We start from the raw sequence: 18,831 nt of genomic DNA on the forward strand, positions 1-18,831 counted from the left end.
CTGCTTTTTTTTTATAATCAAACATATAGTTTCAGATCAGATGCGAGCGCCTTGCTTTATCAATGATAATGGCAAATGTATTTGTTTATTATGCAATAATAGTGTGGCTATTTCTAAAAAAAAGTAAATATAGAAAGACATTTCAAAACCATTCATGCCAATTGTAATTTTAAGTATAATTACAGTTTTTAAATCAGGAGGAGTTGGCAATGCAGCGCCCGCAGTATTGCGCCCTTCGCATTAAAAAGGTTGCCGATCACTGATCTAGATTCTAGATGATGTCTTTGAGACATTACAGGACGTCCAAGTTTGCAACCTAATTCTTCACGACGAGAGGAATTAGGTTGCAAACTCCTTCCAACACAATTCGCTTAGCGCAGCTGTTTGCCTTTAATCTTGATGAGTGCTGCCCTATGCGCGCGATTCGGAAATGAATATCCGCTTTCTACTCGAAATCGTCAGTTATACAAATTGCCACAAGCTATTCGTCTGAATTTGTAATCTTCGGAAATATTGTTCGTCCTTATTTTTGGACGCCAGCGTCTTTCTTTCAGGGTATTCTACACCCCCAAAATCTTTCTTTGCTTTGTTTACTGCATTGTGTTGCACAAGGTGTTTCATTTCTAACCGAGTTCTCAGATCCATTCTTAAAAATTGATTTGAAAACAGTCTTATAATTTTTCTTATTTAGGATTTTGGATAATCTCTCTCGTATCCTATAAATGAATGCAAGTCCACCATGTAGGTTTTGTTATAGTACACGCAGGGTTTTTTGTTTCGAACTTCTTGAAAACTCGCACGAAAGAAAGATGCAAAAGGATTATTAATAGTTGCGTGTCTGGAAGTCGTTCGCTGCCTTAATAATTCTTGTCGTGCAGATAAATCTCTGATAAGATCGCATACTACAAGGCACGTCATTGAAGACTGTACAAATAAATCTAAGTGCTGGGCAATCAAAATTTAGAAAGATTAGCGATGTTTGTATTTCAAATCTTCACGAATCCATTACTTGTAACGAGACCATCTTTCAATTTTTCGGGAGAATGTTTCACTGGAATGTGGTCTGAAACCCACTTGGCCCCTTTCCGTCCCTATTTTATTCTTTCTACCTCTTTCATTCCCGGGCAGTCTTTTCTGGCTTCTCTCTGAGTTTTTATTTATCTTCAGACATCACTAATCGAGCTCTGTATCCTACGTTAATCCCAAGCGCATGTTTCCATCTTCATTTTTATGCCAGTCCATCACACGGCTCACGTGACCTATTAGCAATGATCGATGTTAACCGTTAATGAAAGGACGCCGAGGTTTTACAAAAGCCTTCCTCTGTGGCATGCCTCGCAAAAGTAGCGCATGGAAATTTTTAGAGATATTCAAAAACGAACTTGAACATTCCACCATTTTGCATGAGTCTGCATTTGTAGTTTGAGATTTGGTATTTCATCTTGCACCTTTTTTTTTGCTTTATTTTTAAATTTTAAATATTAATCTAAATATTGTGTAATTGTAGCATGCTTTTAAATTTCTGACATACAGAATTGTTAAAAGTGTTACTTTAAATAAATATATGCCTGTCTGGTGAGCGCATCCGCTCTCGAACCAAGATGCTGCGGGTTCGAATCCCGCCAAGGGCATGGATGCCTTGATTGTCCTACTTACCCATTACCATATGTACTGAGACCTGTATCCTGGCGCAGTATGACCTTTGCAATCCCGAGTTTTTGCGCCTAAAAATCAGAATAAACAAAAGTGAATTACGTGACAAACATAACTTCCCTCTTTGTTTTTTAAAGTGTATCTTTTTTTAATGTACGTTGCAAAAATGACCTAACACCACATCAGTGTTATTAATGCTTATTTAACAGCGTGTGTGTGTGTGTGTGTGTGTGTGTGTGTGTGTGTGTGTGTGTGTGTGTGTGTGTGTGTGTGCACGCGCAATGTTTTCTGGCTTATATATTTACTGAGTATTTCCATATTCTTTGGAAACACTTATTTGCTTCGTAAGACGGTACGCACTATTCGAGCGTATTTGTAACGCGTTGAAATCGCTCACTTGTTTAGAACGATTTCTCTGCTTAATCGTAAGAAGTTATTCGACTCTTTTTTTTTTTTTTCAGTGCATTATAATTCATATCCGACAGGCTTAGATTCACGCATGAATTCATCTGAAAAACATTTGCATTTTAATGTGAACATTCTCGTTCTGCAATGCTTTCATAAGATTATGCGTAGGATGGCATTTGCTGTAAGTTCGTTCTTCTCGTTATCGGCTTGCTCTTATCTTGAAGCTTTTCTGGTGAGCCCATCACGTGAAAGCATGCTTCCCCTCTACATGTCCATTTCATGGAAATTCAAATTAAGAAGAGCAACTTTTGGGTAATATTGAAGAAACAACTATCTTCGTCACTCTTTTCCCTGCTTAAATCGAGAACGGCGACATTCAGCACAATGTCGAATCCGGTACCACTTAAACAGGGGTACTTGTTAGCCACCCTCTCAACTTAGGATCAATCGTAAGGAATTCATCCTGATAACTGGATTTTTTTCCACAATCCATAATATTTGTTGAGCCTTTGCAATTTCCACGTTCTGTTCTAGAGAATCTTCGTGACCATACCTGAAGAAATTCACTGGTGCCTGACCCCTTCAAGGCTAAAAACGGCTTGCTCTCTCAATTTCATTTGAAGAATATTTGTTTTATTATGATTAGAACTGAAGATCGCGCCAGTAATTATTTCTTGAGCACAAAACGCGGGAAGTTTTTGCCAGATGCAGCACTGCAGTGTGCACGCGACACACGTCAAAGCAAGGTTATTTACGGAGGTTCAGATTTAAGAAAAAAAAAATGTATTTCATTTTATTAGTTTCTCTCTCTTTAATAAACGAAGATAACTTTGAATGTTCAAAATAATGCGATAAACATTGATTTTACTTTCCATTTTTATCTCTTGTTGCATTTCTAAAACAGTACTTACGTTGACCATCAGATGGCGCTCCAGCTAAGGCAACGGGAACATTCTGTGTATTTAAGTGTACTTGCAGCTGCAGACTGCCATCTGATATATGTCTCCCAGCCGGTAGATTGGGTGAATTTCGATCGTGCACAAAATGTTTTCGTTGTCCGTTTCCGAACAAGTTCGCTTCAAAAGCAAGAAAGGTAACGTTTACACCGCGCTTCCTGTTACGGTGGAGTTCGCGAAGCTCACTAAAGGAGAGCGATGTTCCCGGTATGTGAACAGCGGAGAATGGTACCGACTCAATGCGGGAGACGAGGATAGTCTACAGGTAAGCCTAATGTTACACGAGGAGGTGACTCCCCTGCGAGTATGTTGTCCGTGTAGAACTGGCTACTGCGGAGTAAATAAAGGAAACTGCTACATTTCGGTCTCCTTCGCTTCCACGCGCCAGCCATTTCATTCTTTTAAGGAGAACAATTTTGTATCTTCGTTTATGATAAAGTTATTGGCTCACCGAAGACTTTACAAAAGTTATTAACTTCCTTGCTTGTTTAATGAAAGTGCGGTTAAATATTCCTCCTCGCATAGGACTGCCCGTTAACGTCTCACAAAACATGCTGGCTATCGATCCATTTCGGAAAAATTGTTCGCTCTTTTAACGACAGTTTTATTCGTGCTGAACTATTTTCATTTCTGCGGCAACAACGTCGTAGCCTAAAAGGGCTCGTCTTCAAGTTAATCTAAATGCCCATCGTCGATCGTGGTTTCTTACGATAGATCCAATTCCTTAACTTGTATCTGCACATGCTTTGCAACAGTGCATTGCTTTGTTATGTTAATCGGTATTCACGGCTAAGCAGAACCGCATAGCTTAGTCTGCGTATTCTCCCAGAAAGAGAACGGAGCAAGCGACTGAGAAATGTTTTCTGATTACGCAGCACAATCTCACTGATTAGCTGTTCGCTGTGTGTATTTCTGAGAATTATGTCACATCTAAACTTTCGAGAGAATTTCGTGTTGTTTCATACAGACACATGAATGCCGACTTTTTACGAAATTACGAACCCAAACACTCGAATATGAGAAGCGTTGCGGATAAAAGCCTAGGGAGAAAGGCTTAAAAACGAATACACAAACATCGAGAGAGACACACACAAACACCCAGAGATAGCGCTCTGTGGATAAGTGGGTGTGGCTGCAGAGAGAGATGCGGAAGGGACTGGTTGTACAAAATATGGAGTCTCGCGATATGAATATCGTGGGTAATATTTTCGGCAGAATGATGGCGTAAGCATAATTCTTCCGCTGATGATAGCGTTTTTCTTTTGGGTTATTTTTTCAGGAGCCCAGTTTCTTCTTTTTCAATAGATGAGAATAAATATCACCGTATTACGCTGTAACTCGCGTGTATTATATAGATCGGATACATTAACTGATCATAATAACCGCTTACATGTTTTACTCATTTCCAGTAAAGCCGCTTTAGCAGTTACCGGAAGGTGGCGTCAGCGTTGTTATTGCTGCGATTAATAAGTTTTGGTACTCTACTTCATATTCAACGATAATCAGTAACCATTTCTAAGAGCGTAGCAAGAAATTGGTGTAATGCATTTGTGGATGGCGAGGTCAGAGTGGCTACCTCGACAAAGCCATGTCTTCACTTCAGCTTTGGAGGCATCGCCAAAAACGAAGGGTTTAACAATGCTTTTCTAAAGATCTCGTTTGCACGAGAAGCCAGTTGCTTATTTATCCGCACCCAACCCACGTCAGTCAAGAGCGAAACTACTTTTTTCTTTCGAAAACAGCTTGTCCGCATGTAGCGCGAAAGAATTCATTTGAATTTGGCTCGGAAGAAAAATATCTCAAGTATATTCTTTCTTTATCTGCAACTTTCAGAAGCATGAAACTTGTGCACACGGGCGCGCGCGTGAGCAGTTACTCATATGGAGATCACGTCTGTCTGTCGGATTCGCACGAGGAATACGTGCTAAAATTCATCTCGCTAAGCAGCGTGTTAGTTGCACCGTTTTGTCAGTGGTTCAGTTTGTTATGGGGAGGGGGGAATCAGAAGAAATTCTGACTCTTTTTAGGGGATTAGGTGAGTTGGTGGTTGAGGTTGTTCTCAGAGGGATTAGCTCCCTGCTTTGTGAAGAACAGAAAGCAAATCTCGCTGTTTAACGCGGTTGGAAAGGAAATATTAAATTTAATTTTAATTCTCAAAGGGAAGATGATATTCACTCGGCTGTAGGCGATGTGCAATAAAAATGTGACATCAACAACTTTAATAATCCTTCGAAAATTTTGATAATTTGGCTCGAGAAATTTTCCAGAATCCACATGATAAACCCAACGCGTCTGATAATTTACTGCAAGTCCGTCAGTTCGCATGGAATGTGGTTTGTAGGTGGAATTAGACATTGCGAAGCGTTCGTGGTGTCTTCAGAAGGTGATTTGCGATCGACGAAAAGAAGGAAACTGCGCGCGGAAGAGAGCATGTCGGAGTAGCTATTTATGCGGTGAAATTTCGTGTTAAGGCGGGTCGCAAGCACGAACCGGCGACTCCTCTCGTCGAGTTCTACCCCATTAATTATATTCTCTCGCATACAACGTCAGATTAAATGGATTTAGTCATTTGCTTCTTTCTTTTCCTCTCAACGTCTTTTTTGCTCGTCAAACGCACATTTAGCAAAGCCCCGAGCACATGCTTTCCTCGAAGATTCGTTGCAGCCCGAAGAGTTTAGTGTTGCAGGTTTGACCAAAGTCCTTCTGGGCCTTGTCGGAAGAACTGTCGCCAATTATACGCTAATTTACTTATTTTTACAGCATCCAAATTTCTCTTCTGCGAGTTCACTCCCTCAAGGATTTTCAACCAAACCTGCACTTGGTCGGAAAATGACTGCGCGAGACCAAATGATAAGAATGGAAAAGCGCGTGGAAGTGGAAATACACTTAAGCGTTTTGATTCCCCCCCCCCCCCTCGCTCACACAGCAACGTTTACCCTTATGGGCAAGGAAATCCGAATTTCGAAAGAAAACTGCCATCTCCTCCGTACTTATTAAACTACAGAATACCCCCCCCCCCCGTTTAATTAACGGCATTCATGCTTTCCCCGCAAATTCCTTTCAGCCAATGTCGCATGTTTGGCCAAAGTCCTTTTGGGCCCTATCCGACAATAAAACCATCCGCTTTGCAGACTGATTAAATCGTCGATGGACGACATTTGAGTCGTTACTAAATAGAGCGGAATATGTTTCGTGATACAACTATCTAAATAAACACCGAAAGGAAGTATTTTGAAAGCGGCAGCCATGTTTGTTTTGAACGAGAACCCACGTTCGTATTGCAAAATAAAAATCAAGGTAAGAAAGTCATGATTAGCCCAAAGAGAAAAGGAAGTGAGGCATGCGTGCGATTTTGGAGAATTCTTCCGCGTTTTATGAATTGTGCGCAGCGAATGCTAATTTTAAAAAGCCAGCATTGCCTGCAATTTCTCAGAACGTATTGAGAAATTCGAGTCATTTCTCAAGAGCTGTTCCTTTTCCAGTGCGTGCGTTCGAGCTCCTTTAACAGAAAGTACGAAAGAGAAAATATTCATGAAATGAAAGTGCGTTTGGCAGGGGTCCAGATGCATTGTAATCGGCAATAACTGTCCAGGCAACGTGCGAAGTTACTTTCGGCTTCGTGACCGACGAGTAAATTATCGCCGAAAGGCCAGCGGAGGCAGTAAATTTTGGTTTCGTTTAATTTGGTTTCGAATCCGATTAATAAAGCAACAAGTTTCGCAGATATTATCTAAAAACAGCCGAATGTTTTCTCCCGTTGAAACGAACATTTCAAATCCCAGCCTTCTTTCTCAAATTGAGGTCCTTTTACAAACGCTGTTCTAAGATTGAAAGCACCGAAAAGAAGTTTCTCGCTTCCTTACAGGTTTACATAAAATTTCCACTCCACACGTATGCTTATACTTGAAGAAATCAATGATTTCTTCACGTGTAAGCAGAGATCTTATAGACATCTACTAATCTAAACTGGAAAAACGTACTCAAAACAAAGAATAAAACCTAATTTGGATAGAATTTAGTTATTTGCAACACTTTTTGGATTCCTCTTCGCAAACTGCTCGTCTGGAAATTAAATCAATTGTGAACGACAGCAACGTTGTTGAAGCACGGTGGTGAGAAATTGCGCAGAAGTCTGACTTCTGCACAATTTAACACCATTAATGTTTTTGTTTGTGGACTTTTTAGGTGCTGTCAGAGATTGAGCTGGGGAGAATTTCTTGCCTGATTCGGTAATATTTCAAAATTAACCCAGTGGGTTCTGACCTACTTAGCGACTAATATAAACCAGTAACTTATACTGATGGACCTGATGGTGGGCAGGATTCATGTGGGACCACTTACGAATAGTTACCGATATTCTTAGCTGTATAAATAGGAAATGAAGGCATCATTAAAAAGCGTTAGTTGCGCGTCTTCCGGAGGAAGATACCTCCAATCACTTCTGCATGAGACAAATTTTTATAATTGTTCGTTTTTTTTTTTAAATTTTTTAAGGCGGTTCTCCAGAGGTACTCCCAAATATCGAACTGTTAAAGTTTTTTTTTTCTTTTTCAGCTACGCCACTTTGAGGTAGTGATTAGGGTTTGTCGGTTTTCAAAAACCGATTTTTCTTTGATTTGTAAAATTTAAAATCCGGTTTAAGATACTAGAATTAATATGTAAAAATTAATCATTTAATTAAAAACGTTAACATTTTGACTTGAAACCGATGTATATGTTACGAGTGATAAAGATGACTAGGGCGAGGATTTTTTTTTAATTCTCTTGATCCAAATAACGACTGTGGATTCCCTATGTTGTCGGACAATTACAATCAATTTCTCAAATTAGAAAAATTTGCTGAATATATCGGAGACGGAGAAACTATTGATCAGGGCGATGCTCTAAAACAGGGATTCTCAACCTATGGTACGCGAGCCACTGGCGGGTGGTACGAAAACAGAGTTTAAAATAAAAGGGTAAATGAACATATTTTTTTACTAGCAACATGAATTGAGAATTAAAAATGTAAGCACAAATATTTAACAGTTCCACTTAAAATATTTCATGCAACTAAATGAAAACAATTAGATTTTACATTATCATTAAACTTTTGTATAGTAACACAAAAATAATACGGAAATTCAATTTGAATTTAATAAGTATTAATCAAATGCAATGAGAGAAAGCAACTCGAATATATTTGATCGGACAACTGGGAAACAGTTTGTCCGTTGTTGTTTGTTGAGCCGCAGTTACACTTAAGAAAGTAGTAGTGTTTAGATTATTGTCTTTGAATGTGGGATTTTATTTGTGAAATTGTCTTATTTATTTAGATGTAGTTTGTGTCAGAGGATAGAAACCGGAACATGAATAAGTGGTTAACGAGCGGGTCCTCAAAAAGATCGAAGGGAGAAATGAGTGCAAGCGGGGGAAAAAATTCTCTGCCAGAAGCCACAACTTCGAATCCTAACCAACCAACGGAGGACATCATTGTACAAGAATGCAACAGAAAGCCCCGTACAACACAATGTAAACATAATCTTAGTTATTTATCATATGGTTTCACATATATTGGAGAAGGAACCGCACCTGTTCCCCAGTGTGCGATTTGTTATGAAACGCCATAAAAACATTCTTTGAAGCCTTCCCTTCTTAAACGTAATTTTGAAACCAAGGATGACGATTTAAAACACAAACCTTGGGAATATTTCCAGAGAAAACTGTCCGATTTGTCAGCAAGGAAAAAACAAACATCCTAATTTTCAGGATTTAACACGAAGGCATCTTATGAAGTCAGTTTAAGAATAGCTAAGGCAGGAAAACCTCGCACGTTAGGAGAGTCATTAATATTACCAGCAGCTACAAATATAGTAAGAATAATTTTGGGGGGAAATGCAGCAAAACAACTTAATGATTCCATTATCCAATGACACCGTATCACGAAGAATTTCAGATTTGTCTTCAAATGTCGAGGAGCAGTTAATAGAAAACGTTCAGGCTAGTAAATATTTTTCCATTCAATTGGATGAAACTGCTGACATTGCGAGCATGGCCAATATTCTTACGTACATAAGATTTATAGATGAGAAAACAGTGAAGGAAGAGTTCTTGTTTTGTGAACCACTGCCTGCTCGAACAACCTCAAATGAAATCTTTTAAAAATTAGACCAATTTATGAAGATGAATGATATAGAATGGAATAAACGTGTTTGGTGTTTGTTCCACCAACTGATGGAGTTTCTGATGGAGCACGTGCAGTGGTTGGGAAATACAGTGGCGTTGTTGCAAAACATAAAGTAGTTTCACAAGAAAAATTCGTACATTGTAGCATTCATCGCGAGGCTTTAGCCACAAGAAATATGCCTGTTGTTCTGAAGACAGTTTGGAAAGTGTGAGAATTGTGAACTTCATGAAGTCCAGAGCTATGAATTCACGACTATTTTCCATTTTGTGCAATGAAATGGGTGCTAAACATGATTCTCTATTACTTCACACAGAAGTTAGGTAGCTGTTGAGGGGAAATGTGTTGAGCCGCCTGTTTGAACTTCGTTCAGAAGTACAGATTTTTCTCTCTGACAAATACTCAGACTTGAATTATTTCACTGATGAACTGTGGCTTACCTGGGAGATTTATTTTGCCAGCTGAACACGAGTTTGCAGGGTACGCTACTTCCTTATTCTTGGCACAGGGTAAAACTGCGGCTTTTAGATAAAAAATGTGGCTTCATCATTAAAGAAATCGATACTGGAAACACGTTCCTTTCCATTGTTGGATGCTTTCTTAACTGAGAATGAAATTCTTCATAGCGAACTGGCAGGGAATATAAAGAAGCATCTTGAGAGTCTAATCACAGATTTCAAGGAATACTTCCCTGAAAATCTGGCTTCAGAATTTTGGATTAGAGAGCCGTTTTCCATTGATGATACCTCACCAGAAACGTTAACTCCTTCCGAGAAAGATGAACTGATCGAGCTGTCCTGCGACGGAAGTCTCAGGCAAAGGATCAAGATTCAAAATGGATTTAACAGAATTCTGGTTGGCAAGAAGAAATGAATACCCAATGACCTCAGAAAAAGTTGTAAAAGTTCTGTTGGTGTTTGCAACTACTTACCTTTTGTGAATGTGGGTTTTTCTCTCATTTATATCAAAAACAAGTACAGGAATAAGACGAATGTTGGACCCGATTTAAGACTCAAATTAAGTCGATTGAAACCAGACATTAAGAAGCTGTGTTTAGCTAAATAACCACAACCTTCACACTGAAACAAGAATGCGAGTTCTGTAATTAAAAATATTACATTTATAGCTTGCACTGATTATAAATTTATTTGAGAAATGGAGTACCATTATCAGGAATATGCGTTTGTCAAAATTTGTTTATATATTCACTCATTATTTTAATTTTTAAAAATTAAAATAATAATGAGTATAAATAAATCGCCAATATTGTAGAGAAATGCTTATTTTGCCACTGGGACCAACAAATCACGCTTTTCCAGAATAAATTCTCTTACTGGTAGAGATGATATCCTGAATTAAATATAGCGGTACGCCTGGAGAAAGGTTTGAGCCGTGGAAAAATCAATTCACGGGTCTCTTGAGGAACCTGAAGAAATATCGAATCTGAAGACACTGAATAACAAAGAATATTATTTGCTGCCCTAAAAACGATAAAACCAAATTCAGTAGCCAGTGAGTTTTTCTGTTTCAGGCAATGTTGTATCCAGAATAAGAACAAGATTAAGTAATCGTTCAGAGGACATTTTTTTTTTTGAAATCATATTTCCTGAAGAAAAATACTCGTTAGAATAAAAATTTTATAATTTATATTTTGCACGAATTTTTGTTATTTTAGTTTTTTATTTGGTTTTGTATGGAGTATATTTTATTTTGTTATTTTTTTTAATTCCATAAATATTAAACTAAAATTTTAAAATAAGTATACTTTTTTTATTACATTTCGTTTCTTTTTGTAAAAATTCGAAAACTGGTTTTCTCAAAAGTTGGTTTTTGTATAAACCCCTAGTAATGGATTTAGTAAGTGGGAGGGAGAACATGAACGAAGCTTTTTTGGTAAGCAAGAACGTCCGCGAAAATACGAAGGGCAAAAATATTCCTCATGTAGTTGAATGCAAGTGGCATATGAAGAAATTGAAACAATAGCGAGTCTTATGCTGTATGTCAAATCAAATTCCTAATTGAATCAGGTGTATGCAAACACTTGAATTTAAACTTGAATGCCAACAAATGCTTGATATACAAAGTTGTTCCACTCCATTGAATATTTTTACTAATGCCTGATTACGGTAATGTCAATTTTCAGTTTGTTTTTTTTTCACTTCCAGTTTTTCCCTTTCTTTTTTTGCAAATATGCCAGCAAAGATTGGTAGATTCGCTGCTTCTAATGGCTCACAAAAAAGGTTAACCAAGTTTGAATGCGGTTAGTAGTTGGACTTTCGATGCTGTTGGCACACTCTCCCTCGATGAGTCTTTGGACTTCTTGGAGGTGTTAAATAATAATATTTTGCAATCATTTATGAAACCTTACGTTTACTCGTTGAGGATGTAGACTTTCCTGTGTGCCATTTTAAAGCCACGGTATTTCTAGCAGCCTATATTGATGATACGGAATTAAATTCTCTCTAAACTATTATATTTTAGAAAGGCAATGCCAACGCAAAGTCAAATTGTATTCCACTACGCCCATTAGCCATGCTAGCTCTGATCCAGTAATTCTCAACAAAAGAAGACTTCTCTGCTTTGTAAAGATGATGTGAACTTGTCCACGCCATTTAGGATGCATGGCATACATCCCGAATGATAGATATTTTCGTTGTAACGTTTTCACACGCGTTGCCTTCTCTTTCTTACAGCAAGAATCAATTATCATATCATTAAATATACCACTCACCCTTCGAAGTGGTCATATTTTCATATGAAAAACATATGAGGAGGCTAAATGTTGGGCAAGGTTCATTTCTTTACCTGATATGAGGGCCCCATCTAAAGAAAATCACTGACTGTATCAAGACAAAGCGTTAATTGCTACTAAATCTAAGTTGTTACTTTAAGTGCCAACATCTGCAACTGGTGGCCAGCAAACTAGAAGTGACGACAAATTCATGAACTACATCGGAAAGAATTTTACCACTAAAATATTTGATTTTTAGGGCAGATATTAAGAATGTGTTGTGCAGAACAAAAGTGAAAATGTATAAAACTAGCACGGATGACAGCATTTCCAATGGACGACGAAAAGTTTGAGGTGTAGTTTGAACATCAGTGGAAGGAAGTGGGAATGTGTGTTGTTTGATTCAGTTGGAATTGCCATCGAAACAAAGCTGTGAGGCCAGCATATTGTGCCTGTCGATTGTATATTTGTGGTATGTGCTGCAGTGCCTTCCACCGTCCGTATGCGATAGGCTAATGACAAGTCCCTTATGAAGGCAATCTGTGTATTCTAGGCTTCGTCAAAAGGGCCAAATTTCGCTATTGATGCAGAATATACTGATTGCAAGCTAATAAGTACCTCCATCATCCGTGAAACCCATAGGTTCGTTAATGTTAGGTGGTCGTAAAATTTTATATAAGCATCCAGGAATAGTGTTAGTCAGTGGTAAATATCGTTAATCCACTGTGAGAGGTGTAGCAGTAAACATGTATAGCACTAAACCGACCATTCTGATTGGAGTGTTCACGCACAAGTGTCTGTAGAATGTAGTGAAAATGGTTGCGCAATCCAAAAAACATTAAACCAATAGGTAGCAGTGACGCAGTCAGACAGATTGTGAATGAGAAACAGACATCGGAGGATTTAAAGAATTCTCTGTCGTAGGCTAGTTTGCAATTCAAAGGGATCACGAAATGCATCGTTGATCTGCAAGGGAGCATGTCATGACGCACAGCACTTGGAATCATATTCGGATGCATGGATGAGATATAGGAGACCAATCCCAATCACCTTACCGCTTTTACAATTGTCAAGCAAAGAGAACTGTGGGATAGCAAGCAAGATACGATAGACCGAGTGAAAATAAGTAATGTTTTTGATTCGTTCACTCTCTTAGTTCCACACTGGCATGACAAGCGTACGTCACAGGGCTAAGCGGCACCAATGGGGATGATGTGCAATTGCGTGGTAGGGTAGTTTTTAGCAGCAGCTAAAGTCATGGATTTCAGAGAACCTAACATCCGTCTTGCAGCCTACTTGAACACTCGCTCGTTTGCAAACTCGATGCATCAATCAGCACTTTAAAAAAAAAAAAATGCAGCTTTAGGTAGCAGTTGCAAGAGCTGAACAATTGGCCAGAAAATCACTGTTGTGTGCGTGAGGGGAAGAAACTGATGTTCAACCTTCTGAATTACAATCATGATTCGCATTATTAGTACTGAAGATTTCTTCATGTACTCGCTATGCTTATCTCAGTTATCCTTTTATTTAATGTGGTATACGGAATTCCATCGCTTCCTTAATCAACCCAAACTCCCTGTTATCTTTACTGGTAGTACATGTCTTATCTATTTTTCTTCTGAAGCAGTGTTACAGCACTCGCGCATCCCCTCTCAGGCGAAGGCAATTTGGGAGAAGTCGGAATACTTCATTCAAATACGAATAATTATGGAAGTATTTATTAATAAATTACAACGCGCAAAACATTTTTTTAAAATTATTAAACACATTTTTAAATACATCACAATTTAAAAAATTAAATGAGAAAAACAAGTTTTTCTGTTTGGTAAGAGGTTAATTTGAAATCCGGTTCTATATATGCATGTGTGTGTGTCTGTGTATATTTTTTATTATTTATTTTTAAGTCTTAGATAGAGCTTACATAGTCAGAAATACAGCTCGTGATACAAACACGCTTCAACATGAATGGATGCACGCTAAGCAGTGAGAAGCAATTAAGATAAATTAACGAAGAATTCCAAAATTTAATGGAGTCCCAACTGCGTAGTTGGAACTATTTGAACTTTTAATGAAAACAGCTTGAACTACGCCGCTGGAACGCGATAGGGATATCAACCAGACGAACAAGTAAGCGAGGTCAATCTGTACATAACAAGACACACGATTTCTGTAAAACTTTCTACAGATAAAAATAGAATTGTTGTTGCCGTATCAGTAGCACACCCGGGTGGGTGGTGGTGGTGGTGGTGGGGGGGGACTTGCCCCAGATAAAAGAGAGAAAAAAACACTAGAAAATCTTTTCCTAATTAAAATTCATTTTTTATGTTGTGTCATGTCTTCTATTTCTATACTATTTGTAAATTAGCGGTCACAAAAGGTGGGAATGTCCTATAGCTTTCGGAATTACGGCCGCTGTGAACGAAGTAGTGCTTGGGCGGATCCAGCGCTACTTCGTTTATCCGATGTCAGAGGAGATCACGGGTGTTGTGGATCACTGCAGATGCTCAGTCATAGGCAGTGGTGAGCTATAAGAGGCTCGCCCGAGCCCTTTGTTAAATTTTTCTCAAATTTGCGAGCCTCTTGTTTACTTGTTTTTTTTTTTTTCAAAAAAAAAAACAAGATTTTTTTTGAAATATATTAAGCGACAAACTCGCACGGTAACCTAACAAAGTGATTTTATTAAATAAAATATTATAGTTACTGTTACCACCATTTTACAAATAAGAATTCACTTTTGGTAATCGCATATAAATAAATAGGACTATAACATAATGTGCCTCGATTGGTACCGTTGATTATCACTTGAAGTCTGAAACAAAGAGAAATATAACGTACTTCAATATTATTGTGTTTAGATAATATTTATTTATAGATTGTTTGTTTGTCATAAAAACTTCTATCGCAAACAAAAGAAATTTATTTTGTTTATAAAAAATGCGGACTACTTCATATGTGCGATTATGAAAGATTTTATTCTTATATTATATTTTGATAGTAAAAGAATGTTTTTCTTATGTAAGATAAATTAACACAGATGATTGTGTGCAAATATTTCATGTTTAGATCAGGAAATATTGGTTTAAAAATGATAGCTTTTACAGTTTGATTGTCCCTTCATACTTTTTGATTGGCATTTGTACATAAGCTGTATTAAAAGTTTTTGTGTGAAATACGGCTCTTTTTTTTTGCTCGGCGATGCGAACCCTTTGTTAAAATTTCCATAGCTCACCACTGATCATAGGTCGTATGCAATGAGAATAGTGTCTATTCTCAAATCAACTCACCTTGCCCCCCCCCCCCATCCCCTAAAGATCCTGAGTTCGCGCCACTGCGCCCTATCGTAGCAAGGCGATAAAAGTTTAAAAAATAATGTAAGTGGGGTACGCGCACCCCACTTAAAGAGACTTTGTTCTGGGGATTCAGGTCATGTGACCTGTAATTCAAAAGACTGGTTCCATTCACATTCGGAAGTAATCCAGAAGAAACGATTTCTCTTGAGTGCAATTTGTATTCCTTAAAGAATAAGTTGAATTTTTTTTTGTGTTTTTGGAATCACGACCAAGCAATTAAAACTGTAACAATCTATGCGTTTAATTTAATTATTCTGGACACTTTTCCTATTTAATTGGATGCAGCGTTTATGCCATGGGACATTGCTGGGACAAGGGAGAACGCGATTCCTTTATATTTAGGGCTTCTAAGTGTATTTTTAGGTGAATAAAGTACGAATATTTGAGTGAAGGAGGGTTATTATGTAGTCGCAATTTTGAGAAGAGGCAGCGAATCATCTTAGCGTTGATTGTGCTTCACTGGAGAGACTGTGTAGTCTCTCCACTGAAATTTCCTCAACTTTCCTTGATGGATTTCGATGATTGCTGGTACAATACTTTTTTACTGAAATCTCATATTCGTTTGTCAATTTTAATCTACTTCGGGGCCGTTGTTTGTTTACCTACCCTGTCACCTGGACCAAAACAGATGGTGGACATTATGCAAAGCAGTAGTTATCATCCGTTAGCTGGAGTTCTGCATTCCATTAATACGGGCCTCATACATTCTGCCACGTATGATCCACTCTAAGTAGAACTACTCGGATAATTTCTCTGATTTCATTGACCATTGTGAACTTATACATCATATGCTAACGTTCCCCGATTTTGGGAACCTATGCATTAGTATCTGTTTATGATATCAATGGATTCAAGTTCTAAGCTATTTCACTTAGAGACTTTGCTGGTTGAGATCCATTTTGCATACCAATTAAAAAAAAAAAAAAGTGAGAAAATTCTGTGGTGCTGCAGTCTGAAAATAACGTATAATACTGCGATTCTAATCGTTCTTACATTTAAAACTTCACTTGTGTACTAATAATTATTAACGTATCCAATCGCTTTCTTTTTTTTTTTAATTGCTGATGTCCGAATTAGGACATCAGTGTCTGCGTTTTCTGCAATCATGAAATAATGCGATTAAACTGATCAATCAGAAAAAGCTGATGTTTGGCTGAACAGGAGACCGTTGCGTACTCTGGTCGCTGATGAGTTACGCTCATCACCACGTAATGAGTGAAATGGTTTGCGATACTCAATGGTAACAAGGTTTATTCTAGCATACTAAAAATGCATATTCACAGAAAAAAAGGCTTAATTTACATACCATAATGTAAATATAGGTATTTCGGTTTGTGTCTCACAAACCATCATCATTTCTATCAATATCTGTTTACGTTTTTATTGTGGATACTGTTTTATTATGTTTAATGGATTTACCACAGCTATTAATATTGAACGTGCGGCGTGTGAAACAGAAGAATGAAATGGACATTAATAAATAGCGCGAAATTGAAAAATTGCAGAAGTGAGAGTTTAGCAGGACTGAAAAAAGAAAGCAGGTGATCCGAAGAAATAAAGACCGACTGAACAAACTAGAAAAACAAGTTGAGCAGAAAATTATGTACACAGACTCAATGATCAGAGGTGGGGGGTACTTAAGTGTGATAAAATCGTGTTTCCCCGGGTACATAAATTCACGATATTACCCACGCCATCCGGATGCAAAAAGTAAGTCGAAGGAAATGATCGTCTTGGTCGGTACCATTGATTTGAGAGGCAAGAAGTATTCTATGAGAGAGGATGATGTGAAAGTTGTTAGAAGAGACAAAACTGAGGAGTGAAAAGGTGAAGACTAAGTCTCTACACGCTATGATAGAGCCAAATTCTGGAGGAGGAGGGCATTGATAGCCAATAAGTCTATACGTAGACTGTGCAAAAGAAATGATTTAGAATTAGTGGTCTCTGTTTGATGGGAAGAAGGATTTGTACAATACTGGACTGCACCTTAATGGTTTTGGTGTTAGGTATCTGGAGAGAGCTTTGTTCACCGAGTATGCTGAAGTGCAAATTCAGGGAAACTTAAGCAATTAGGGTGGAAGCGAGTGAGTTTGTGTGAAGGCACCCTTGAAGCGAGTGCGTATGAGAATGACCAAGTGAGGAATGTAGTCTCTCGAGAAAAAATATTGGAGTATTCAGTGCAGAAAGTAAAGGTGGGGAGGGGGACTGAAGGGATGCTGCAGAAAATCCAAAGAACATACCAAATAGTTCTTTCGTTATGTCACAAGTAAGAGGAAGAATAACTATGAAAGATTAACCTTAATGAGTGATGATGGTCACGAGGAGACAGAAGCTGTTAAAATAGTTGAGTTACTGAGTGCCAGTTTGGAAGCATATATCTTCCTCATGAGGTTACTGCTTTAACCTATGTGGCAGACGCTAATGTGAGAACAGAGGTGGATGAAATGGAGGCTCTGAGGTATTGCAGAATATCAATGTAAATACAGCTATGGAATCAGATGGGATATCAGCTAGAGTTTTTCAAGAATGTGCAAAGGAATGCCTTTTGACTACGCTGTTTATTTAAAATCGTTGCTCTGGTAGAGTTCCAAGGGAGTGAAAAGAGGGCAAAATCATTCCTTTGCATAAAGGAGGTACTAAACCGCATTAGCAAACTATAGACCAATCTCAGGCATGGTAGTAAAAGTACTAGAAAAATTGGTAAAAAAAGAGAATTCAAGAATGGATAGATAAAAAAATATGATCCTGTATGAGGGTCAACATGCATTGTCAAGGGTTGGTCATGCCTTAATAATAATATAACAGAGTAACAGCTGAGTTGGATACAGGAAATGGCTGCATGATGATTTTACTGGCTTTTGCAAAGGCATTTGACTGAATACCGCATGGAACTCTGTTTCACAAATGATAACAAATGGGAATGGACATGAATAATTCTTTTTTCGATTAAGAGGGTGGCTGCTGGAGGGGTAGCATCAAGGCAAAAACAGGCGACTAGTAGTGTGCTGCATGGTTCAGTGATGAGACCATTGCTGTTGTAATTGGTACATAAATGATGGAATAAATGAGGAAATAACCTGAAAGGAAATATTCAGTTTGCTGATGATGCGATGTGGAGGGCTTAAATAGGCAGTCATTATGAACAAAATTTAATGGGTATCAGCTTAATGTTGAGAAATGTAAAGTTATTCATTTTGGGATAAATAAATTACAATCTGTGTATCACGTTGATGGCACTGCACTCCACGAAATAAACGAAGCTAGAGATTTAGGAATGGTGGTAGACAAAGTTTAGAGAACATTAAATTATTAATGTTTAGAGGACATTTCTAAGGTAGCCCATAAATTACTTGCTTATTGAAGAACGCATTTATTATTTATTTAGCGTATGGCAATGTACATGCGGTTGTAAAAGTACATAAATCAAAATAAATATATAAAAAGTAAGTGACAAACAATTAGAATAAAACAAAGACACTTATACTTTCAACAAACAAACCACTTATAGGTTAAGATCTTGTCTGATCCAGTCTATAACATGCGGTGTCGCCTTCAGGAAGTCGTTTCTTT

At 37.9% G+C, this 18,831-nt stretch overlaps 1 protein-coding gene across 1 annotated transcript in view; it reads left to right on the top strand.

Annotated features, from left to right (window-relative positions):
* The first annotated feature begins 3,105 nt into the window (after positions 1-3,105).
* The window catches only part of LOC150101251 (uncharacterized), a 187,878-nt gene continuing 172,152 nt past the window's right edge, over positions 3,106-18,831 (top strand). The window contains exon 1 of the mRNA XM_090402196.1: positions 3,106-3,282. Coding sequence (XP_090258322.1) covers positions 3,106-3,282 — 177 coding nt within the window. The remainder of the gene's footprint in view (positions 3,283-18,831) is intronic.

The sequence above is a fragment of the Typopeltis vanoorti genome, chromosome 12 (genome assembly GCF_054136105.1).
Source record: "Typopeltis vanoorti isolate ZY-2024b chromosome 12, IOZ_Tvanoo_1.0, whole genome shotgun sequence".
Classification (NCBI taxonomy): domain Eukaryota; kingdom Metazoa; phylum Arthropoda; class Arachnida; order Uropygi; family Thelyphonidae; genus Typopeltis; species Typopeltis vanoorti.